The 26,235-nt window shown below is 37.1% G+C and overlaps 1 protein-coding gene across 2 annotated transcripts in view; it reads left to right on the top strand.

Annotated features, from left to right (window-relative positions):
• Positions 1-26,235, top strand: part of ST7L (suppression of tumorigenicity 7 like) — a 163,199-nt gene that overhangs the window by 70,135 nt on the left and 66,829 nt on the right. For both annotated transcript variants that reach the window (XM_075559431.1, XM_075559425.1), the window contains exons 7-11: positions 4,167-4,321; positions 8,287-8,384; positions 8,689-8,803; positions 13,455-13,527; positions 14,817-14,919. In XM_075559431.1, coding sequence (XP_075415546.1) covers positions 4,167-4,321; positions 8,287-8,384; positions 8,689-8,803; positions 13,455-13,527; positions 14,817-14,919 — 544 coding nt within the window. The remainder of the gene's footprint in view (positions 1-4,166; positions 4,322-8,286; positions 8,385-8,688; positions 8,804-13,454; positions 13,528-14,816; positions 14,920-26,235) is intronic.

Raw genomic sequence — 26,235 nt, 5'->3', positions numbered from 1 at the left:
CCCTTCGACACCTCCTGATCGCATAGGCTGGTGTACTTCTTCCATGTGGACTTTGTTGCTTCTGAGCTAGATGGACGCTTGTTTACCTTCAAGCCTTTAAGATCCCAGACACTATTTCTTTTGATAGCCTGGCACCATCAGCTTTCTTCGCCACATTTGCTTATGCACCCGTTTGTCCTCAGCGATAGTATCATGGTGCTGTCCACCTAATGATATGATTTTTTGTTCTTTGATGCCTGATAACTGATCCCTTTGGACCCACGTGATCACACAGGCTGGTGTGTTCTTCCATGTAGGCTTTGTTGCTTCTGAGCTAGATGGCCACTTGTTTATCTTCAAGCCTTTCAGACCCCAGACGCTATATCTTTTGGTAGCCAGGCACCATCAGCTTTCTTCACCACATTTGCTTATGCACCCATTTGTCTTCAGCGATCCTATCATGGAGGTGTGCAGTCAGTGATATGATTTTTTGTTCTTTGATGCCTGATAACTGATCCCTTCGGAACCACGTGATCACACAGGCTGGTGCGTTCTTCCATGTGGGCTTTGTTGCTTCTGAGCTAGATGGCCGCTTGTTTATCTTCAAGCCTTTAAGACCCCAGACGCTATCTCTTTTGGTAGTCGGGCACCATCAGCTTTCTTCACCACATTTACTTGTTCACCTGCTTTGGCTTCAGTGGTTGTGTTGGGAGGGTGAGCATCATAGAATGCCAATTTAATAGAAGAAAGTATTCATGCATTTAGGGAGTGCTTGAGTAGAGACCCAAGGTCCTTCCGCCACCTTAATACTAAACCTATAAATATAGGCACATAGATCTATTTCCCCATCCATATATATATATATATATGCATCTGTACATGTCTTTGTCTAGACCTCTATAAATACCCTTTGCCTCCTAGCTCTTTCCTCTATTTCCCTTGACTTTCCTCCTGTCCCACTATCATGCTCTGTCCCATCTGGGTTACAGCTATACCTCTTCATTACCTTACCCTTGATCATTCCCTACCAGACCTCCCACTCCCACCTCACCACCAATTTGGATCCCTTGTTGTTCCCTTGTCCCTGGGTTTGTTAACACCACTTCCTTACCACCCCTCCCCCCCACCTCCCACTATCCCATGTCCCCCTGCAACTGTCGGTCCCTTTGTTTTTCCTCCAGATAGTTCAACCAGCCTATCTTAGACAGACCTGTGGAGATAATAACATGTACAAAAATAAGACAGAGGAAAACCAAGCAACAGTATACAACAAAACAACAACAACAAACCACTGACAAAGAACAAAATAAAACACATCAAGAAAGAAAAGCTTGCAGTTAGTTCAAGGATTGTTTGTTGGCCTTTAGGAGTGTTTTCTTGTCCAGTCTGTTGGGGCACCATGCCCTGGCCCCAAAGTCCACTTTCAGCATTCCCTGGGGACCTTGCCACTCCATTCCCTTGCTGTAACGCTGCACTCCCCCAGTGCTTTGCCTCAGTGTGGTGGGATCAGGTCGGGTGCAATTCCCACACTGTGTCTCTGGTGCTGTCCCCTGCAGGGCCATGGGTCAGTGAGGAACATCATGCCTCATAGTGGGGCCAGTCATGTGGTCCTCTCTGTGGACAGGCTGCTCTAATCAGGAACATCATCCTCCCGGCCTGGTGGGCCAGGATGTGCTCCACTCTGTCCTCCTCCCCCTTTATCTGCTCCCGTGTGCTCTGAGCAGATATGTTCCTTTCCCGGAGCTGCAGATTCAATGTCGGCCTTTGAAACAAATTCTTTGTGGGGAGGGGCAGGCGTCCACTTAATATTTGGTACTGGGGACAGATTTTTTGGGTACTATTTCCATATTAAATGCTTTTGAATAAAGCAGCAAAAGCTTAAGGAAAAAATCTTTTTTCTCTTACTAGAATTTAAAAATTGTACTTTTATCTTCTTATAAATATATACCTATCTAGAACTTTAAAAGAGTGATATATAGTGACCATTTTAAAACTAGTGAACTAGATTTTAAGAGTCTTATATTTACTACTTCAGAACAAATGTGCAATGCAACAAATAAATCTGGACTAGTGAAATTACTACATACTTGGGTTTAGAGTATTATTTGAAGGATGCTGAAATGTTTTGCATTTTTTCACATCTCTAAGACCCACCCCACCTCAATTGTTTGATAGCTATCTTTTTATGACTTTTTGTTTTATCCCTGGCCCTGTGCTTTTAACAATAACTTATCTTCCCTCAGTTATGTAAGTGTGTATATGTTGTACATGTGAGCCATTTATGTAATTAATTTTCTAGTAGTCATGTTGATAAAATAAAGTGAAATTAATTTTAATAGTTTTCCATATTTAAAATATAATTTTACATATAATCAACTGTTCTAAAAAGGTATTAATGAAATGTTTTATACTTTTTCAAATCTTCAAAACCCAGTGTGCAATTTATCTTATATCCCATCTCATTTCAGACTAGCCACACTTAAGTGCTCAATAACCATATATGTCTAATGATTACAAGAAAGTAGACTTAAATAATTAGAATTAATTCATTATATCCAAAAGAGATATACTTGTGATTTCTGCAACTGGAATTGAAGCTTCTTTGTTTTTCCTTTTTGCAATAAAAACAATTGGTTTATCTTGTTGGTTAGTTAGTTGTGAACTTAAAGATCAAAGAGAAGCCAGCTTTACCATCAGTGAAGAACACCTGGAATAAATATGTGTGAAATTTGTGAGTAGGAGTGAAAGAGAAAGAAGTGGAATTTTGGCTGAGGAGGTTTTACTGAAGTAAAACTGGTGGCATAATGGGTTATGCCATGAGCTGCTAACTGCAAGGCTGGCTGTTCAAAAACTACCAGCCACTCCACAGGACAGATGAGTCTTTCTACTCTTGGAAACCTCCAGAATTGCCCCCAATGAGAGGTTTGTTTGTTTGTTTTTGGTCGTCTTATTTGGGATAAACTTAAGGCAGTGGCAGATAACATGGGTTGGATGTACTCCTGATTAAGGAAAATGCCTAGTTCTGGACTATGTTTGAGATAAAGGTACACGGTTGGCTAAAGCAACTTTCTCTCCAGTTCCAGTTCTCTCCTATCCCCAACCCTATTAGATAGAAACACTGCCATAGCAGCCCTATTGAGCCAGGGTAGAACTGCCCCTGTGGGTTTCCAAGGCTGTAACTCTTCGTGGAAGTAGAAAGCCTCATCTTTCTACTAGTGGAAAGCTGGTGGTTTTGAACTGCTGAACTTGTGGGTAGCAGCCCAACATGTAACCACTCCATCACACTGTTAGATGGATATTACAAAATGCGTAGTGGCTAAGGACAAACATAAGGAACCCCGGTAATGCTGGGGGTTAGGCTGCTATCGCAAAGCCAGCACTTCAAAATTACCAGCAGTTGCTTGGGAGAAAGATGAGACTGCGCCCATAAATATTTGTAGGCTTGGAAACCCAGGGTCTCTATGAGTTAGAATCGACTTGTTGGTAATGGGCTGGGTTATTGGTTGGTTTAAGAGCAAACATGACTATTAGACTGTGTTCTATGCTCCTGAACATCTTTTCATATTATTCTTTATATATCTTTATATCTCCTCCTTTAACTCCACAAAAGGAAAATGGATGTAAAAAGGTCAGAGGAGATATATAGCAATAAGAAAGAAAGGAAATGAAGAGGAAGCCAGGAATAATGAAATGGTGGGGAAAGATGTAAATAATATACCAGTATGCTTTTCAACTCCTTGCCATTGAGTCAATTCCAACCTATGGCAACCCTGTAGAACATAGTAGAAATTGTCCCTGTGGCTTTCTGATGGATACTGTAACTCTTTAGGGGAACAGAAAGCCTCACCTTTCTCCCACAGAACAACTGGTGGTTTCACACTGCCAGCCTCGTGCTTAGCAGCCCATGGTGAACTATGCATGCCACCAGAGATCCTTATAACTTAAAATATTGATCAGTTTTGTTTTATTTATTCCCCTCAAGAGATGGAAAGTATAAAGTTAAAGCAACGAGGGAACGGTGACATAAAAAGTAAACGGATAAAAAAGAGAGAGAGAGAAGAAGAAGGTAGAGAGAGAGAAGAAGAACCAAGAGAAAATTATTTCTTTACCACTTTATTTAAAATGTCCTTGCCCCCAATAAAATGATTAAATAAATAAATAAAATGGCCTTGCTTGTTTTTTCCTAGCTGTGCCACTGCATATGTTCTACTGGCTGAGGAAGAAGCAACAACTATTGTAGACGCCGAGAGGCTATTTAAACAGGCCCTCAAGGCGGGAGTAACAATTTATAAGCGATCACAGCAGCGCAAGCACCAAAGTCCTCAGCATGCAGCACAACTGAGTAAGCAAATTTGAATTGATATTTATACCTGTATGTTAGCTGCTGCAGGTTGTTCTTTTCTACTTAGAAAGCAAAATTTTTTAAAATCCTTAATACTTACAGTTTAGCTATATTTCATTGACAGTAATAACTGTATTCATAATATCTACAAACCAACAAGACAGGAGCATATCTTAGTCAATTTTTAAGGGTGCTTATGGAAGAGAACAGTTCTGCTCTGCTCTGGTTGTTGAGAGGAGATGTACTGCTCTGAGATGTAATTTATTTTGTTAGAGAACTGGGCTAGTCTTTAGAGAAGCAAAACTCAAAGTATATTCAAGATTTAGGAGAGCCCTCTACGGATGATAAGTAGCTATTTCCCGTCAAGTACCAGTAAATGGACAACATTTGGTTTAATCTTTAGACTCCATCTGAATAAAATGCCAGAGTGGCGCTTTCACAACATGTGACTCTTAGGATACAATCCAACCTCATACTAGGTATGTTTTTTTTTTTCTCTTACTGATTTTTCTCCACAATGTCTTTGGGATCAGATGGGTCATAGCACAAAACTTTTCATTTGTAGGACTACTCTTCCAGCTATGGTTAAAGCACTTTTACCAAAGTTGTTAGACTCAGCGGTGCTGCTGCTTCCTGCTATTTTTGTGGCTAGAGGGCTTTTGTTTTATGACTTTGGCAGGCAGTGGAGATCTGAGTTATTTAGTGGTGCTATAACAGAAGTGCTACACGTAGGTGTTTTCACAAATTTATTTCCTCACAGTTTAGCAGGAGAGAAGTCTACATTTAGGTTCCTGGCTCTAATGAATGTTTTTCTCTCTGTGTAGGCTCTGGAGGAAGTTTCTTGTCTTTTCAGTTTCAGCTTCCTACTTCTTTGGATAGCTCCATGTGTTCTGGCATCTATCTTACCCCATCTCTGCTCTGCCTACTTGCTTAATCTCTTTTATATCTCAAAAGAGATAAACTTGATGACTGTGTTGGTCCAGATTGACTAGAGAAACAAATTCATGGACACTCATATGTGTGTAATAGAGAACGTTATATCAAAGAGTAATTGTATATTAAGAAAACATCCCAGCCCAGATCAAGTCCATAAGCCCGAGATTAGCCCAGATGTATTATTCCAGTCTATAATTTCCTCATTGGACTCACACAACACATGCAATGACGCCGAATGTAGGAAGATGACAGGCCAGTGGGTGGAAAGTCTTGTGGATCCAGTGGCAGTTAAGCCTCTCAGCACTGCTGTGGGTCTCCATGTGGCTCCTCCAGTTCCAGGGCTCTGGCTGCATCAGTGTAGCTCCATGTGGCTTGTCAACAGGAATATCTCGCAGGGAGTGAAACATGTATCTGGCCTCCAGTGAGCTGTTTATCTCTGGTTGTACCTCCCAAATGAGGTCATCAAGCTGCAACCTCATTCACAGACTAGACTCCCCCACTTCACAAGTTGACAGGAGATTATGTATCTGCCACAGACCCTACATTAACCCTGCCTCATTAACATAACCAAGGTTATTATCAAATAAGATTATAACCGTAGGCATAGAGGTTAGAATTTACAACATATATTTTGGGGGGAATATATAATTCAACCCATAATATCCCACCCTTTCTCCCCTCCCCCAATTCATGTCCTTGCCACATGCAAAACACATTTACCCCATCACACTATTGCCAAATCTTAAGTCAACTCCAGGTCCCAAAAATCTCATCTTCTGAATTATCTAAATTTAAAATAGGAGAGACTTTAGCCATAATCCATCTGTAGCAAAATTCTTCCTCACCTTGTCCCCGGTGGGGCCCACAATTTTTCTTAACAGCAACTAACAGATTATGAAACTACTTCTTTAGAGGACAAATGTTTTTGTAATTATTTCCTAACCATAATTGAAATTATACAATGGTAAATGGCATGATTTACTTTTTGCAGATGCAGTTTAAATAGTTCCACATTGCAAAATCATACACACACACAGTTGTGGGTTATAACATGAAATAATGAAACCTACTATATACATTAATGCTGATGATAGCTACCCTATGCATAACAAAATGAAAGCCTGTGTACATTAATTATAACACAGATATGCATGCATATATAATTTTGCCATCTGGAACTAATTAGACTTCATCTGCGAAACAAAACAATAGTAAAAATACCTCTATTGCATATATTAATTAGGAGCCATGGTGGAAGCAGTGGGTTACGAGTTGGACTGCAATTACAAAGTCAGCAATTCAAAACAACCAGGTGCTCCGTGGAAGAAAGATGAGGCTTTCTACTCAAATTAAGGTTTATAGTTTTGGAAACCCACAGGGGCAAGGGGCAAGGTTATGCTATCTGCATATCATAGATTGTTAATAAGCCTTCCTCTAATCTTGATGCCACTTTATTCTACATCTATTCCAGCTTCTCATCTTATATGCTCAGGTTACACATCAAATAAATATGGTGAGAAGACACAACCTTGGCACACAACTTCCTGATTTGAAACCATGTACTGCCTTTTGAGGCATGTACAGGGTTCCACATCAGCACAATTAAAGTGTTTAGTAATTCTCATTCTCCAAGAGTCTCCCAAAGCAGAAGCAGCAGACTTGCTATCCTAGTGGGCCTAGAAAGCAGAGCTGAAACTCAAGGCCAACGGGTTCCATCCAGAATCTAGAGGGCATGGTCAACACCAAGAGTTTACAAGGCATGGCAATAGTCCAGAGGATCACTGAGAACACAGGATAATTTAAAAATATTGCGGGCTAATACAATTTGTTCTCTTGGGTTTTGGACTTGCTTGATGCCTGTTATCCCTTCTCTAGCCACCTAACCCTGTTTCTCCATTTGTAATGGGAATATATATCTCAAGTTTATTTTACCATTGTATTTTCAAAACAGTTAGTTCCTGTTAAGAAAAATTGTGGGTCCAACCAGAGACAAGGTGTAACCTGCAGCTCCCCTTGCCAAGGGATCTGGTGTGCTCGGGACCCAGCCCCCACCCGACGCGGTCATGCTGTCCCGCCTGCTGAAAGAGCACCAGGCCAAGTAGAACGAGTGCAAGGAGCTGCAGGAGAAGAGGAGGTGAGAGGCTGTTACTGCCGCAACCTGCCTGACAGACGCTTTGGCGGATCATCCTCAATGTTGATGTGGCCCAAGCCTACATGAACCAGAGGAAGTTGGACCACGAGGTGAAAACCCTGCAGGTTCAGGTTGCCCAGTTTGCTAAGCAGACTGGCCAGTGGATCAGAATGGTGGAGAACTTCAATCAGGCACTCAAGAAAATAGGGGATGTGGAGAACTGGCTTCGGAGAATCGAGCTGGACATGCGCACCGTTGTCACCACCCTGGAATATGTCTACAAAGGGCAGCTGCAGCCTGCCACCTCCTAGTCCTTCTTCCCTTCCTCTACCTGTCCCCCCCCTCCAACCTCACCAACCCGCGGGGCAGGAGGAAGGAGCGCTGACAGGACCACAAATAAAGCACAGTGCTCCATTAAAAAAAGAAAAAGAAAAATTGGGTTAGCCGTGAAAATTTTTGTTTTCCAGTTAAAACAGTAGAGTTTATTAAAATAATAGATTGTTTATGCGAAAATTATGATGTTACTTCTTCCTATTAGTGTATGTACTTCTGGTCAAGTATACATGAAACTTTATATGTAAAGTTGTCAATTAAACATGAATACTTTTATGTATTCTCAGATGATTTACTTGTAGAGATAAGACTATTCACTATATTTATATATATAAAACATTTTAATAAAAATTTTAAATATGCACAAAAGTAGAATGAATCCCCATTGAACAGTCATCAATCCAAATTCAAGAATCCTCAATAATCTGTCATTCTGATACAACTTACTATTAATTGAACTTTGCTGGCTAAGCAAAAATAAAAGTGGTGAGTTTTATGTTAATGGGATAACAGATCATAATGCAAAATCTATAGTTATGTGAATTTTCCTTTTTTTTTTAACCAGGAAGAGATGCCAATGTACTACTATACATTAAAAGAAGATTGGCAATGTGTGCAAGAAGATTAGGTAGAATAAGAGAAGCAGTAAAAATAATGAGAGATGTAAGTAAATTTGGTGACTATATTTATTCCTCTAAGAAATAAAGATTTAGTTTAAGTTGCCAATTATTTTCATGCAAAATTACTGCTTTTTTTATTTTTTAGAATTACTGCTTTTTAACTGGTTAGTTTTTATAGGGTGTGTGGGGGTATGTGTATACACAAAAAACATGTATATACATTTTTTTCGTATACATATTTCTAAGGATTGCGTATCCATAGTTTTATTTTTAAAAAGACTAATGAATCTGATTCAATTATATTGTTTGCATTTTATTATTTTAATATTTTTTCTTTTAATACACAGTTGATGAAAGAATTTCCTCCTTTTACTATGTTGAATATCCATGAGAACCTCTTAGAATCCCTTTTAGAACTGCAGGCCTACGCAGATGTTCAGGCAGTTCTAGCAAAATATGATGGTGAGTGATACTTTTCTTGGTTGGCATCATAAAGTTAAAAATTTTTTTTGTAATCTTAAATATGGTCCTGTTATAGTAGTTTCTGAATTTTCTCCTTCTATTCTTACCACTCAATATTTAGTATGCATGGCTGCAAACCAAAAACCGAACCCACTGTCATTGATTTCATTCTGGCTCATAGCGAACTTATATAGGCTTTCCAAGTCTGTAAATCTTTACAGGAGCATACAACCTCATCTTTCTCTTATGTAATGGCTGGTATGTTTGAATAGGACTTTTTAGTAGCAAAAATGTACAAACCTTTGGTTCTGGAAAAGAATATTAAAAGTACCATGGACTTCCAAAAGAACCAACAAATCTGTCTTGGAAGAAGTACAAGAATGCTACTTTGAACTGTGCACGGGGCATGGTGTCAGAGAAGCGCCTGCAGCCTAAGCACGGTGTAGTCGGCACGCCCAGCGGTGACTTTTCCCCAGAGACTCCTTGCACCTCTTCAGCTCAAAGCCAGGGCCAACCTAACGTAAGTTCTCCCAAGATGATCAATCAGCCTGACTAAGACCTGGAGAAAATTGAGAACAAAGAAGAACCCACCCTAGCCAAGCTTCCCAATTACCTCTCAGTCCTTCAAGGTTTCATGAAGGCCCTGGTCCTGGTCATGCAGGTAGAAGAGCAGGCCATCAAAGAAACCAGCAGCAAGAAATAGCCTCAATGATGACTGCAAATAAATTTGAAAATAATGGAAGTTTCCCACAAATTTTTTGAAGCCCCCTGTGTGTGTATGTGTGTGTGTGTATCATATCTTTTGCCTGTTCAGTTATTTACAGGTTTAAGCCTTAGTAACAGCAATTAAAAGAAACTGTTTACAAGCTAACATTCCATGATCCATGTAGTTTTTTCATCACCCCTACCCTCCACCCCCACTTTCTCTGTATCGATCCTTGTAACCACTAATATACTTTGATAACTACTTAATAATAAAAAAAGAATGCTACTTAGAAGTAAGAATGGTTTTTTTCTAGGAGCCCCAGCTTCCTGTGCTTTTACTATAAATTGTGTATACAGACTGACGAGACTTTAAATAAATGGGAATTAAATATTTTTTAAAAAAAGAAGTAAGAATGGCAAGACTCTGACTCACATTCTTTGGACATGTTACAAGAAGATGCTAGTCCCTGGAAAAGGACATCATGGTTGATAAAGTAAAGAAACAGGAAAAATGAGGAATATCCTTACAAGATGGATTGACACAGTGGCTGCAACAATGGGTTCAAACATAGGAACAATTTTGAGGATGGCACAGGACTGAGCAATGTTTTGTTCTGCTGTACACGGGCCCCTATGAGTTAGAACTGACTCGATGGCAACTAATAATAACAATGAATAACAGTAATTCATAAGAATATTTTTACAATGCTTTATAGTTTTAAAGTATAGTTCATTATTTCATTTATCCTTATAATAATCTTGTGGTGCAGTATTATAAGAATTTTAACTACTTTTGCATTATAAATAAGGAAACTTAAGTTCTAGAAAATTAAGTGATTAAGATCTCTCAGTCAGTAAGTGGAAAGCTTGACACAAGAACTCTATTCCTTTGTTCACTAGTCTTTTCATTTCAAGAATTCGATTATATTGGCTACTTTTATTAATGTATAAATTTACCATAAACATATTGGGAGAATTTTCAGAAAGCATAACCTTTCTATTCCTGATGGTTTAACTATGAAACATCCAGCTGAAAACATTCTAACTAGTATAATGTTTCTGCTCATAACTTTCACTATCCCAGAACACATATAAGTTAGTTATTCACACTAATCTTATTGTGGGTTCCTATCCAATAACGTGGGAATCTCTATGACTTGGAAAGTTTGAAATATGTTGTAGTTGGAAAGATAAGTAGCAGAAGGCCTGATTAATTAAAAATTAAATTAAACTAACAACATAGATATGCTTCTCTGTTTCTAGCAGAGCTTTGAACTGGCCCTTCCCAGTTTAGTCCTCGCCAACATAGTCAAACCTGGACAGACCTGGAATTTTACAATGTGAATGAACTGGAACTGAAATGGGGAAAATTTTGAATTTGCATCCTACTAGAAACTTAATCCTGTTTTTAGAAAATAAGGGCAGCATACACTTTGTACAAAAACTAAATCTCTTGAACAACAGAGTCAGAACAATGGCACTCCACTCAAAACAAATCCACAGAAACTCATATGTATAAGAGAGAGTTTTATATAAAGGGTAAGTACTCATCAAGAAAACATTCCAACTCATTGCTGCCCAAGCCCACAAGTCCAGTATTATGTCTGACACCAATCCACAAAGTCCTCCTCCATCCCACAAAACACACGCAATGATGCCAACTACAGGAAGAAAGCCAAATCAGTGAATCATTTCAGCACTGGCATGGGTCTCCACAAGGCTGCCCCAGCACCCAGCGCTGCATCAGAGTAGGCCCATGTGGCTTCTCCTCAGGAATGTCTGGCAGGAAGTAAGCCTTGCCTGCTGAAGCAGGGAACTGGCTAAGGCAGCTGTACCCTGGTCCGACCATCAGAAAGCAGGAGACCCAAGAACTAGCAAGGCAAGGCTCACGAGCCATTTATCTCTCTGTCCTTCAATTAACCCCACATGTGTTTATTAGCCAGGTTGGCACAATAAACTAACTATCAGTGAGTGAGTTCTGAATTTGCTGTGTTGGCATGACAGAACTATGAAGTACTGTTTCAAAGCCCTGCTTTTCAGTTCTTTTGATGAGTTCCATATTTTTTACCATTCTAAAGAAAAGGAAGCAAATGTATTGCATTAGTTCTTTATTTGTTAATAGCTCTGGAATCTATAATTTCGAGAGATTTTTCCATTCATGCGCTTCTGATGGCATTATTTGGAACATTCTTTAACTAATTTATGTAATTTCTAGTCTCAGTTTAATTTTTATTTAGAAAATCACTTAAAGAATGTATAGGAATATGAAAATCATTTATAATTTGTCAAGGGGTTGTGAGAATGGAAGGGGGAAGGGAAGGGGGGAAGAGCTGATACCAAGGGCTCAAATAGAAAGTAAATGTTTAGAAAATAATAATGGCAACATATATACAAATATGCTTGATACAATTTATGAATGGATTATTTTAAGAGCTATAAGAGCCCCCAATAAAATGATCTTTAAAAATAAATAAATAAACAAAGTGAAACTAAACACACAAAAAGAATATACAGAAAACAAATTAAAAACATAGGAAAAAGAAAGCTCATCTTTGGTCATATAGCACCTGGATTTAACTTTTTGCACATTTTCGGTTTCTCTTCCTGATAGTTTTTCCTCTGTGAATGATGTTGTATTTTTGTTTTGTTTTTTAAAATCATTTTATTGGGGGCTCATACAACTTTTATCACAATCTATATATACATCTATCCATTGTGTCAAGCATCATTCTCAAAATATTTCTTTCTACTTAAACCCTTGGTATCAGGAGCTCATTTTTACCCTTACCCTCCCTCCCTCACGAACCCTTGATAATTTGTAAATTATTATTCTTTCATGTTTTACACTGTCCAGTGTCCCTTCACCCACTTTTCTGTTGTCTATCCCCAGGGAAGGGGTTATATGTAGATCATTGTGATCAGTTTCCCCTTTCTCCCTAACCTTCCCCTTACCCTCCGGTATTTCTACTCTCATTATTGGTCCTGAGGGGTTTATTTGTCCTGGATCCCCTATGTTTCCAGCTCTGATCTGTACCAGTGTCCATCCTCTGGTCTAGCTGGATTTGTAAGGTAGAATTGGTGTCGTGATAATGGGTGGGGGGAGGAAGTATTAAAGAACTATAGGAAAGTTGTGTGTTTCATCAGTGCTATACTGCACCCTGACTGGCTCATCTTCTCCTGGAGACCTTTCTGTAAAGGAATGTCCAGTAGCCTACAGATGAGCTTTGGTTCTCCACTCTGCACTCCCCCTCATTCACAATGATATGATTTTTTGTTCTTTGATGCCTGATACCTGATCCCATCAGCACCTTGTGATCACACAGGCTGGTGTGTGTCTTCCATGTTTCTTCTGAGCTAGATGGCTGCTTGTTTATCTTCAAGCCTTTAAGACTTATACTATATCTTTTGATAGCCGGGCACCATCAACTTTCTTCACCACATTTGCTTATGTACCTGCTTTTTCTTCAGCGATCATGTCGGGAAGGTGAGCACCATGGAATGCCAGGTTAATAGAAGAAAGTGTTCTTGCATTGAGGTAGTACTTGAGTGGAGGCCCAATGTCCAGACTGATGTATTTTTTTAATGTAGTTGTAATTATACTATGCCTTTTTCCTTAATAATATTATTATAAATAGATAATTTTAAACATTTGATAAGTACTTTTCAATATTTTATTGAGGACTTTCAGGAATATTATTTAATTTAATCTTAAGAATAACTGCTAGGAAAGTACCATTACATAGTTAGAAAAAGGGAGACTTACAGAAGCTCTTACTAGCTCAACGATACATAGGCAGTAAGTAGTGGAGTCAAGATTAAAACTTGTCTTCCAACTACTTGTTCAGACATATAGTCTTTTACATCTGTTAAGCTTGTGCTATCAATTCTTAAAATTGTTTTTAATATATTTTATGATTCTTACCTAAGTTGAAAATTATTATTTCAGATATAAGCCTTCCCAAGTCAGCAGCTATCTGTTATACAGCAGCATTGTTGAAGACAAGAACTGTTTCAGATAAGTAAGTAGTTACGAGCAAAACCAAATCCGAACCCATGGCAATTAAGTCAATTCTTACTCTTACTGACCCTGCAGGGCAGAGTAGAAATGCCCCATAGTATTTCCAAGTCTGTAATCCTTTCAGAAGCAGACTGCTATTCCTTGCTTTCACAGATTAACTGGTGAGTTTGGTTTTAGGTTAGCAGCCAAGTGGTAACCGCTGCTACACAAGGGCTCCTTGAATAGCGGTGAAAACTATAAGAATTTGGAGAGACTGTGAAACGCAATATCATATTCTCCTTCTACTGAGTTTAAACAATGTTCTTTCCGCTCCTTCAAAACTAAGCCAAATTCACCATCAAGTCTACAGTGACAATGAAGGACAGGGTAGAATTGTTCCTATGAGTTTCCTAGACTGTTAACTCGTTAACTCCATCTTTCTCTCATGGAGCAACTGGTGGTATCAAACTGCTCACTTTGCAGTTAGCAGCCAACCTCTACCCACTGCCCCACCAGGGCTCCTCTTTACTCCCCTACTTCTTGATGTTTTGGGGACTTTGAAGCTTCTTCCTTTGTATGATGGAAAAGATAGGTTTTTAGAACTAAGTAAACCTGGGTATAAATTCAAACCTTAGCATGTATCAATAAGATTTGGAGCAAGTTAATCAGTTTGAATCTCTCCTTGATCTGTGAAATGGAAGTAATAATAATATCCACACGGAAGGGTGGTTGTATGAGAACTGACGAGAGTTAAGTGCCTAAAAGGAAGCCTAGATGACACAACAGTAAATAGTAATAGCTATAATGGTGAAGTAGGCTTCATGTTATCTGTTCTTAGATTGTAACTGAATTGTTCTGTTTTCTGACTGCTCTTAGTGAGTTTTTCTTTAGTTCATAGGTAAGATATTCAGCAACCAATCACATAGCAACCATTTTTTTCACCTTGTATTACTCTGACTTGGTACAAATTGAAATACAATAGTCATGTTTTCTCTTAGATGATAAGAATATACTGTATGTCATAATATTCTCTAAATGTCTGGGTGTGACGCATTTCCAATCTTATTACTGTCCTGAAGTTTGCCTTCAAATGGCTTCTAAAGGCTTTCTTCATTTAAGTTTGAAGATTTCCATTCCTTTATTTTGTTTTGCTTTATATGTTGAATCAGAGAACATTGCTTTCATTTTTAATCATCATCTGGCTTTGTTTTTGGCCATTTCCAGAAACCACTTTTATTCTGGGAGCTGCTTTTTGATCCAAGTCCATAAGTTTTTGTATATTCATTTCTTCATTCTGTGGTTTTCTTACAGATTCTCTCCAGAAACAGCATCCAGAAGAGGGTTAAGCACAGCAGAAATTAATGCTGTGGAAGCAATTCACAGAGCTGTGGAATTTAACCCTCATGTTCCAAAAGTGAGAACATTTTCAATGAAAATACTACACTTATTTAAGCTTGCCAAATGGTTGACAGTGTTTAAACCACAATTTGAGTCTTCATATTTGGGGTCAGAATTGTTTGATCTGCTCTGTTTTAATGCTTATAATTCACTCAAAGAGGATGTTAACAGAGAGGTAGGTAGGATCATACTTCACTTTAGCCTTTGTCACTGCTGTCAAAATAGAATTTGAACTGTGTGCACCTAACAGTTTCCTCTCTGATAGTTTTCTAGGAAAAATAAATAAATAACTTGGTCTTCATAAAAGATCATATTTCAAATCATTAAATAAAATTTTTGGTTATTATAAAGCTTTTTCTAAACATATTACTGGTTTTGGACTAGGCCTGAGTAGACAAAGAATGAAGACAAATACATTAAAATAATCAATGATAGCAGACAGATATGGAAGTTCAGAAAAACTGGATATTTATTTAGTCCCTCATAAAACTGTGTACTCTTCTCATTTTTCATTATATTGTGCTGCTTAAAGACATACAAGACTGTTGGCTAATCTTGGTCTGTTATCACCCAAGGTTAAATTTTGCATTTTAAATCAATACCTCAGATGTGGCAGTACAGCATATTCAAGAATAGTTCCCCGAAGGAAAAAATGCAATTATAGCTGTTGATCTACTGTAGTAGTATGTGTTAATGAAATTTGGAAGCTAATTAAAGAAATTAATCTACAAAAGGTCTTCTCCAAGAAGACACTTGGGATCATGGAAATGACTATAGTCAAAGATTGATAGTCACTAAATATTTATTCTATTCATTTAGTAAGTTACACTAATTGATAACATTTAGTTAAAATGTTGATTATGAATCATAATACATGTGCAGAAAACATATAGAAGATAAAATGTACTTGTTAGTGATTTATAGTAATAAAGCAAATTCTTGGGAACTACCACTTAGGTCAAGAAATCTTGATAGTAGCCTGGAAGTTCTCCTGCCTGCCCTCTCCCAATCACAAGCTACTTCCTCATGATCCAAGGGAGCCACTCTTCAACACTATGATTGGTGGTTTTTGTTTCTTTTCATCATTTCTGGCCTATCCTTTTCCTTTATTGCCGGCTTTATAAAATAAGGAATGATCCCTCTTTTTTTATTTCTTGGAATAATTTGTATGAAATTACAATGATTTCTTAAATTAATAGCACAATTTGATGTAAAGTTATTTGCATCCCGATGTATTTTAAATTAGTTTTGGTTTTGTGTATTAATATTAAATAATGTTAATTAACAATCCCATAATTTTTCTACTTTTTTGTTTCTTTTTTTTTTTTTTCTACTTTTTTGTTTCTTATTTCAGTTTGGTAAGTTATATTTTTCTAGGGATTTATTGAGTTTCATCAAAATTTTCAAATTTGTTGACATAAAGATTTTAGATCATTTTTGTTTGTAGGATTAATTATCATAATTTAAATTATTAACATGTTACTGCTTTTCTCTTGATCAGATTCACCAAGGTTTTATGAATTTTATTAATTTTTTAAAGAAATAATCTTTGACTTTGATGATCTTCTCTTATCTGTTTTCTGGTTCATTGATTTTTGCTTTTTATTTTCTTTATTGAAGTTCTAGTTTATTTTTGTTATTTTTATTTCCTGTGTCTTACTTAGGTAAGAATTATTTATTAATTTTCAACCTTTGTTTTTAATATACTCTATATAAACTTTTCATTAAGGCCTAGAGCAATATTTTAAATATACTTTTGTTCAAAGTGCTTTCTGATTTATATTATATCTTTAGATGCATGCCATATTTGCATAAATAATATACATTATATGTTATGTCCAGCCCCTTCATGTAATCTCTTCTGATATGCATTATGAATGTTATAAGTGTGTTAATTATTTTTGTGAGTGTGTTCTATCGAAAAATAATTACCAGTATGTCATTTAGAAGTACACTTATTTATTTCTAATGTATAAGGATTATTAGCAATTCCTAGCTTACATGCTTTATACTCAGAAAATATACTTTAAAAGATCTTTGAATTCTTATTTTCCTCATCTCCTATGATATTAGTTTCTACTTCTCTTTTAAGATATTTTTTAATATCTAGCCTTCCAGGCTCCCAATATAACTCTGGGTCTCTTATCAGAGTCTCTTACCTCATCTTTGACAAGCTTTGGACTCCTAACTTTTGTCTTTGATCTTACTTTTTTAAAATAAATTTAAAGCAGTAATTTTAAAGTATTTCTTTGATAATTCCAGTATTTGGAACTCCTGTGTATCTATTTCTATGGACTCTTTTTCTGTTGCATCTTGTTCATATTGTGTTATTTTCTTAGGCACAATTTTCTTTGTCTATGAACTAGAAACTGTATTTGAAAAATTATGGAAGTATTTTGAAGCTTTGAGTAATATTATCTTCCTCTAGAGAGGATTTACTTTGCTTTTAAATGCACTAACAGGCCAGGATGACTTTGATTTAGTTTTAAGGATTGATAGTTTCTGGGCCAATCGGTGGCTTAAAAGTTGAGTCCATGAAAATACTTTTATTTCTGGCTTAATCTTATTCTAGAATGTAGCCTTTCGTGGTTTCAATGTAACCCTAGGTTTTCTTTACCAGGTAGGACCCTCAGCCTTGAACTATAGTAATTCTTCACCCTCTTGTTATTTCTCCAATGTATTATATATATTTAAAATATTTGCTTATATTTTATTAGTTGCCCTCAATGAAGGGGTAGACCTGAATTACCCAGTCTTCCATTTTTGAAGCAGATGTCTGTAAATTCTCTCTTTTTAAAAATTTTCTGATTTTTTTCTTGTTGTTAAGGATATACATAGTAGAATATATACCAATTTGACCATTTTTTCCTCATGCATTTCAGTGGCATTGATGACACTGTTTGAGTTGTGCAGCCATCCTCATCCTATGTGTCTGAGCTGTTTCTCCCTTACTAGCTCACTACCCCTAACTTTCTTATCTGAGCTTGCCAGTTGCTATTATCAATTTGATCTCATATCTTACAAGGTATATCTTCTAAGAGCACAGTGTTCAAGATAGACATTCTTTTTACTAATTAAACTATTGTTTGATTTTAAGAATATTTTAGGGGATATTTTTAGTTTACGATTAAAAAAATTATCTCAGGGTATTAGTTTTGGCATTTCATTTAGCTTCCCTGGCTTTAGGGAAGTAGATTCTATAAGATTTAAATTCTGTTCTGCATTCCACCTCATTTCAATCTGTGTTCTGCTAGAGAAGCTTTGATAAAAATATTCAGGCATGGTAGCTGGGCACCATCCAGTTCTTCTGGTGTACATTACGTTTTTAAATTGGAATGTCCTCCCTCACTGTCAACCTGTTCACAGGAAAAACATTTCTCCCCAAGTCTCATCTACATACACATTCTCACTTTCCTCTTGCAAATTGTTTGTACAAATTGTTCCTTCCTTATTAACCTGAGCTCATTGCCCATTAGGTTTCCTGTGCAATCTTTCAAGTAGCTATTGTCAGTTGAGTCCATATAGATAATTTTTAAAAGAATATTATGCTCAAGGCAGATATTCTTGATTGGTTAAGCTAAAATATTATGATTTAAGATTTAAAGATTCTTTCAGGGCAGTAGTTTTGGAGATTTACCTAATCTCCATTGTTATATAAAGTCTGGTCTCCATGAGAATTTGAAATGTTCTTCTTTATTTTCCCTTTTCATCAGGTTTCTACTATAGAGTCTTTTATCAAAGTTTTTAGTAATGCTAACCTGGCACCATCTAGTTCTCTGGTCTCATGGCAAAGGAGATAATTTGTTCATGGAGACAATTAGGCACACTTCCCATATCATCCTTCTGTTCCTGAATATCTCTCTTCTTCTGTGACTTCAGGTGGATAAAGACCAATTTTGTGCCTTGGGTGAACACTTTTTAGCTTTTAGGACCCCAGGCAACAGTGAATGAACAGGAAAGCAGAACAGAAGTAATAAACATGTTATTAGGCCAACTAACTGGGATGTTCCATGAAACCAGGATTCTACTGCTCAAATGCATTATGCTAAGTAAAAGAAGTCAGATGCAAAAGACAACATATTGCATAATTACATTGAATGACATTTCCAGAAAAGGTAAAACCATAGCGACAGCAGAGGAGTGGATGTGTAAGGGTGTGGTGGGGGTGAGGGTGAAGATCGACAACAATCAGAAATGAAAAAACTTTTGTGATGCTCATTATACAACTATAAAAATTTACTAAAAATCATCAGATTTTTAATGCCTGTATCTTATGGTAGATAAAGTATACCTCAATAATATGGTTAAGACATATAGATTTTAAGATAAATTTTATTTATAGGTAAACATCTTAACCCCTCAAAGCAGGCCTATGATTTCAACTCTATCAAAATATCCAGCTAAAGTAGAATGGTGATATGAACTTACATTATTATATGTAGATAGCCACTTTGAACTAATTACTATCAAACAAAATAATTGTTGAAGTTCTTTGAGGAGAAATTTTAAGCTCTAACAACATGGATAATATCCCACTTAAATCCACTAGTGTTATATGAACTGTGTGATTTCTGGAACATGGGGCTATCTGTTTTTACTAGGGTCCTTCAATTGATGAAATATATCCAGATTTTTCTCTCTCTTTTTCTTCTGTATGGGTTCCATTCCTGACTTTCAGCCAGAGCCAAGCAAACATAACGAACTTTAGGATTCTCCCCCCTCATACTTTAATTGCGGTTGTGTTAACTTATTAATTCTCATGAACAGTAACATTTCAATATATATTTTTAAATCCTTTATTGTTACAAATTTATTATTTAGATTTTTCAAATGGCTGTATGAGTCTTAGCAGTGAAGTGACAAAGGCTAAGGTTGTTTTAGCAGGAAAAACGCACTGGCAACTTTCCACATAACTACAGTAGAAATGACCATAGGGCTAGAGCTATGCAAATTGTTAAAGCTGAAACTATTAGAAGTGCAATAGAAAAGGATCATATAAATCTCTTTAGGCTATGAATTTTCTTTGAGGTATTTCATTAATATTTATTGCATGTATAGATTTTTTATTCTGCAGAATGAATTTCAATATACAGTAATGTGGTAGTAGTATAATTTTTATAATTTAAAAGTATACTTTCATGTTTTTTGCCTTGTTCCTTGTCATTTAGCTATGAGTCTTGTTCACAAACTTTTTCCTCTCAGTACCAAACAAGTAAAGTGTGCATTTTTATTTATGGTAGGAATTATCATGGTTTTTAAATTTTTCTAGTAGGGAGTATTTCATATGTTCTAAATGTTCTACTGCATCCTGTTTTACTCATTGTACTATTACATGTTCTTTATCACATAACCATCAACTAATTTTAGACAAGGCATTTTTCTAATTGAGATGATCCAGTTATAAAATCTACCTTTACAAAGTGTACAACTTAATAGTTTTTTTAAGTATATTCAGAAAAAAATGTATACTGAGAAAGCATACTGCAGCCCCATCAAGACCAATAATGAGAGTAGTGAAACCATGAGGGTAGGGGGAAAGTCGGGGATAGGGGGGAGAAAGAGGGAACCAATCACAATGATTGACATACAATTCCCGCCCCCAGGGGGATGAACAACAGAAATGTGGGTGAAGGGAGGCAGCGGATGGTGTAAAATATGAAAATAATAATTTGTAACATCAGGGGTCCTGGAGGGTAGGGGGGAGGGTACAAAAGAAGAGCTGATACCAAGGCCTCAAGTAGAAAGAAAATGCTTTGGAAATAAGGATGGCAGCATATGTACAAATGTGCTTGATACAATTGATATATGGATTATTATAAGAGTTGTACAAGCCCCAAACAAAATGATTTATTAAAATTTAGGGGGGAAAAAGAAAGTTGTGCAGTCATCACTAGCATTCCAGAAAATTTTCATTACTTGATGTGTTAGGCTTGGTTATCTAGAGAAGCAAAATCATTGAAACTCAGAGAGAAGAAAGAGATACATATTAAGAAAATGGCTTGCACAGCTGTAGAACTGGCAAGTCTAGTCTGAGTCCCCACAGGCTGGTGGCTACTGAAATAGATGAATCCAAGGTCAGCAGGTCATATGGTAGGCCACTGATCAATTCTGAAATCAGAGACCATATATCAAGTCATTGGCTCAAGCCAAAGAACCTGAGGTTGATGAACCAGACACAGGATCCAGTCCCAGCAAACAGCAAATAAGGTTTTTTCCACAATGACTTGCTTATATAGGATGTAGGCCACACCATAAATAACTTCCTTTCAGTTGCATCAGGGCTGTGGTCCAAGTAAGGGGGTTGCATTTCACTCTAATCTTCTTCCAAATGGTTGACTGCTTACAGCAGGTCCAGTTATGGAGTTGATTACATCGTATATTAGATCACATCCTAGGGCATTACTAGGTTTTGACTGCCAAACTGCTGAGAATCCTGGCCCAGCCAATTTGACACAAAATGTATCATACCTGATAAAGAAACCCTGTAGCCATTACCATTCACTCACCATCCCCCTTTACTCCATACCTTGACAACCACTAATCTGTTTTCTGTATCATTGGGTTTGCCCATTCTAGACTTTGTATATAATGAAATCATGCCATACATAACCTTTTGTGTTTGGCTTCTTTTAGCACAATATTTCCAAAGTTGATTTATGTTGCAGCATTATCAGTATTTCATGCTTTTTATGGATGAATAATATTTCATTATATGGCTATGTCACATTTTTTATTCCTTTATCAGTTAAGGCGCATTTGATTTACTTCTACTTTAGGGCTACTATAAATAATTCTCTTATAAGTGTTCATATATAAGTTTTTAAAATTTATTATTTTTTTAAATCATTTTATTGGGGACTCTTACAGCTCTTATCACAATCAATACATACATCCATTGTGTCAAGCACATTTGTACATATGTTGATATCAACATTTTCTTTCTATTTGAGCCCTAGGTATCAGCTCATTTTCCCCCCACTCCATCACCCTCCATCCCTTATGAATGCTTGATAATTTATAAATTATTGTTTTTTCATGTCTTACACTGACCACTGTCTCCCTTCACCCACTTTTCTGTTGTTTGTTACCCTGGGAAGGGGTTATATGTCGATCATTGTGATCAGTTCCCCCTTTTTTTCTCCCCACCTTCCCCTTCCCCTCCTGGTATCTCTCTTCTCATTATAGGTCCTCAGGGGTTTATCTATCCTGGATTCCCTGTGTTTCCAGCTCTCATCTGTACCAGTGTACATACTCTGGTCTAGCTAGATTTGTAAGGTAGAATTGGGGTCATGATAGTGGTGGGGAAGAAGCATTAAAGAACTAGAGGAAATTTGTATGTTTCATTAGTGCGATACTGCACCTGACTGGCTCATCATTTCCTTGTGACCCTTCTGTAAGGGGATGTCCAGTTGTGTACATATGGGCTTTGAGTCTCCACTTCACCCTCCCCCTCATTCACATCAATATACTTTTTGTTCTGGGACTTTGATGCCAGATACCTGATCCCATAGACACCTCATGATCATACAGAATGGTATGCTTCCATGTGGGCTTTGTTGCTTCCCAGCTAGATGGCTACTTGTTTATCTTCAAGCTGTTAAGACTGCAGACTCTATATCTTTTGATAGCCAGGCACCATCAACTTTCTTTACCACATTTACTTATGCACCCATTTTGTCTTTGGCGATCATGTTGGGAAGGTGACCATCACAGAATGCCAGATTTTAAAACAAAGTGTTCTAGCATTGAAGGAATACTTGAGTAGAGGTCCAATGTCCATCTGCTACCTTAATATTTAACATATAAATGTATGTTCATAGATTTTTTTCTCCTATCGTTATATATAAATATTCAATATGTACATGCCTATATTTAGACCACTATAAATGTCCTTTGACTCCTAATTCTTTTCTCTATTTCCTTTTACTCTCCTCTTGTCCCACTATCATATTTGACCTTTATTCATCTTTCAGTAATTCCTCTCGGCAACATTGCACTTGATCAAGTCCCACCAGGCCCTCCGTGCCATCAATTTTAGGTCATTTGTTGTTCCCTTTCCCCTGGATTTGTTGCCACACCCCTTATTTCCCCCACCTCCCCCTGTCACGGGTTCCCCCCCCCCCAAACCATAGGTCCCGTTGTTTTCTCCTCCAGATTGTTTATCCAGCCTATCTTTTCTGGATAGGTATGCAAAAACAATAATAAAAACAAAAAAGAAAAGCCTATAGTTCCAGGTCTGTTTGTTGACCTTTAGGAGTGTTTTCTGTTTGAGTTTGATGGGGTGCCATGCCCTTGCCCCAAAGTCTATGTTTGGTATTCATGGAGACTTCATTGCTTTGCTCCCCTTGCTGCTCTGTTGCATGCCCTTAGTGTTTCGCCCCAGTGTGGTGGACATATGAGTTTTATGTGGGCATATTTTTCAACCTTTTTGAGTCCAGTCCTAGAAGTACAATTCCTGGAGATATGGCAACTCCATGTTTACTGTTTTATAAACAACTGGCAGACTTTTCCATAGCAACGGCAGTATTTTACATTCTCACCAAGAGTGAGTGAGGGTTCCAATTTCTCTAAATCCTGTGAACACTTGTTATTGTCCTTATTTAAAAAAATATATAGTTATCCTAGTGCATGTGACATGCAAATGAAATTTTGAAGATCATCTAACAATAGTTGCAACAATACATTGACAGGGAACTTCCAGAGGTTCAGGCCAGATTCAGAAGAAGACATGGAACAAGGGATATCCTTGTTAATGCCAAATAGATCATGGTGGAAAGTAGAGATGTTTACTTGTGTTTCATTGACTATGGCAAGGCATTAGACTGTGTGGATCATAACAAACTATAGATAGCCCTGAGAAGAATGGGAATTCCAGAACACTTCACCATCTTCATGTGGAATTTTTACATGGATCAAGAGACAGTTATGCAAACAGAAAAAAGGAAACACTACACGATTTAAAATCCGTACATCAGGATTCTATCCTCTCACCATGCTTATTCAATCTGTGTGCTAAGCATATCATCAGAGAAGCTGGATTGTATGACAAGAATGTAGCATCAGGATTGGAGGTAAGTTTATTAGCAATCTGTGATATGCAGATGACACAGCTTTACTTGTTGAAAATTAGGAGGACATAGGGCACTTGGTGATATAGATCTAGGATTGTAGCCTTCAATGTGGATTACAACTCAACGTAAAGAAAATCACAATTCTCACAACTGAACCAATGATAATAAACAGAGAAAAGATTGAAATTGTTGAAGATTCCATCTTGCTTGGATCCATAATCATTACTCATGGGAAGCAGCAGTCAAGAGATCAAACAACCCATTGCATGGGGAAAATCTGTACAAAACCTCTTTAAAGTGTTGAAAAGCAAGGATGTTACTTTGAGGACTAATGTTTGCCTGACTTGAGCCATGGCATTTTTAGTCACTTCATATGCATGTGAAAGTTGGACGCTGAATAAAGAAGACTTAAGAAGAATCAATACATTTGAATGATGGTGTTGGTAAAGAATATTGAAATGGCTATAGACTGTCAAAAGAACAAACAAATCTGTCTTGAAAGAAATAAAACCAGATGGTCCTTAGAGACAAGGATGGTGAGACTTTGTTTTACATACTTTGGACATATTGTCAGAAGACACCAGTCTCTGGAAAAAGACATCATGCTTAGCAAAGTAGAGGAGCAGAGAAAAAGAGGTAGGTCCTCAACGAGATGGATTGACATAGGGCCTGAAGCAATGGGTTCAAGCTTAAGAATAATTATGAGGATGGTGCAAGACTGCGTGGCATTTAGTTTTGTTGTACGTGTTTGCTGTGAGTTAGAACTGACTCCATAGCACTTGTCAATAACAATGAGTGTATGTGAAGGACACTGAGTAGCACAGTTAAGTGCTCAGGTACTAAATGAAAGGGTAGTGCTTCAAATCTACCCATAGCTACTGCCAAAGAAAATCCTAGCACCTGCTTCTGAAAGTTCATAGTGCTTGAAAGCCGTATGGAACATAGTTCTGCTCTGAAACTTAGGACCTTACAGCAACTAGTTTGGATTTTTTATTTTAGTGGGTATGAAATTGTATCTCAGTGAGGTTTTAATTTGTATTTCCTTAATGATTCATGATGTGTTGAGAATATTTTAATTTCTTGTTGGTCATTTGTCTATTTGGCCTACTGTGGTGAATGGAATGTTGCTATGGTGCTGAAAGTTGTGCTTTTAGTATTTTAAATATCAGCAGAGTTATACTTGTTTTTATTTTTAGTTTTACACATGGTTTTTAGGTTTCAATTGAGTTTCCAGACTATGGCAAACTAGGAATGGGATATAATGATCTACTTCTGAAAAAATTACATAGTGAAAATCTTACAAATAGCAGTGGAACATTATCTAATATAGTACTGGAAGATGTGCCCCTCAACTTTGAAAGCACTTAAAATACAGCTGGGGAAGACCTACCACCTCAAAGCAGAGTTGACTTTAATCACATGGACTGAATAAAGTGTTCAGAATCTCCCATTTGTTGATGTGATACAACTCAAAATAAGAAGAAATAGCTGCAGATACCCATGAAGAATCAGAATGTAGTATGTATGAAGTATGAATCTAGGAAAATGGAAAGTCATCAAAAATTAAATGGAGCTCCTGAAGATTGATATCCCAGGCTGGAATGAGTTGTAATGAACTGGCATTGACATTTTTGAATTGGGGAAACTTATGGCCTAATATGCTGAGAATGACAAACTGAAGAAAAATCTTATAATCATTGTCAAAAAAGAATTATTTCAAGATTTATTCTGAAGTACAATGCTGTCAGTGATAGAAATAATAACCATATACCTTGAAGGAAGACAAGTTTGTTATTCAAAGTTTTTATCAACCACTGAAGACAAAGAAATTAAGGAGTTTTACCAACTTCTGCAGTGTGGCTTTATTGTCTTAATTGCAGTGTGAAATTGATCAAATATGCAATCAATATGCATTGATTATTACTGGTGATCAGAGCACCGAAGTTGGTGGGAAAAAAAGAAGGTCACTCACCATCAGGGAACTACAAACAAACAAACCAAAAACAAGGTATCACTTCATACCTGCCAAAATGGTGAATATTGAAAAGAGCTGAGATTGTAAGAACTTGGAGCAGTTGGAACTCTCATACATTGCTTCTGAGAGTGTAAAATGGTAAACCACTATGGAAAACCTGCCATTTCCTATGAAGTTAAATATTTACCTACCAGTGGTCTAGTCATTCTCCTCTAAGAGATATGAACTCTATCCAAGAGAAGTAAAAGCTTATATTCACAGAAAGGTTTGTATACAATTTTCTCAG

The sequence above is a fragment of the Tenrec ecaudatus genome, chromosome 1, assembly GCF_050624435.1.
Source record: "Tenrec ecaudatus isolate mTenEca1 chromosome 1, mTenEca1.hap1, whole genome shotgun sequence".
Lineage (NCBI taxonomy): Eukaryota > Metazoa > Chordata > Mammalia > Afrosoricida > Tenrecidae > Tenrec > Tenrec ecaudatus.
This window is presented reverse-complemented; position numbering and strand designations above follow the sequence as displayed.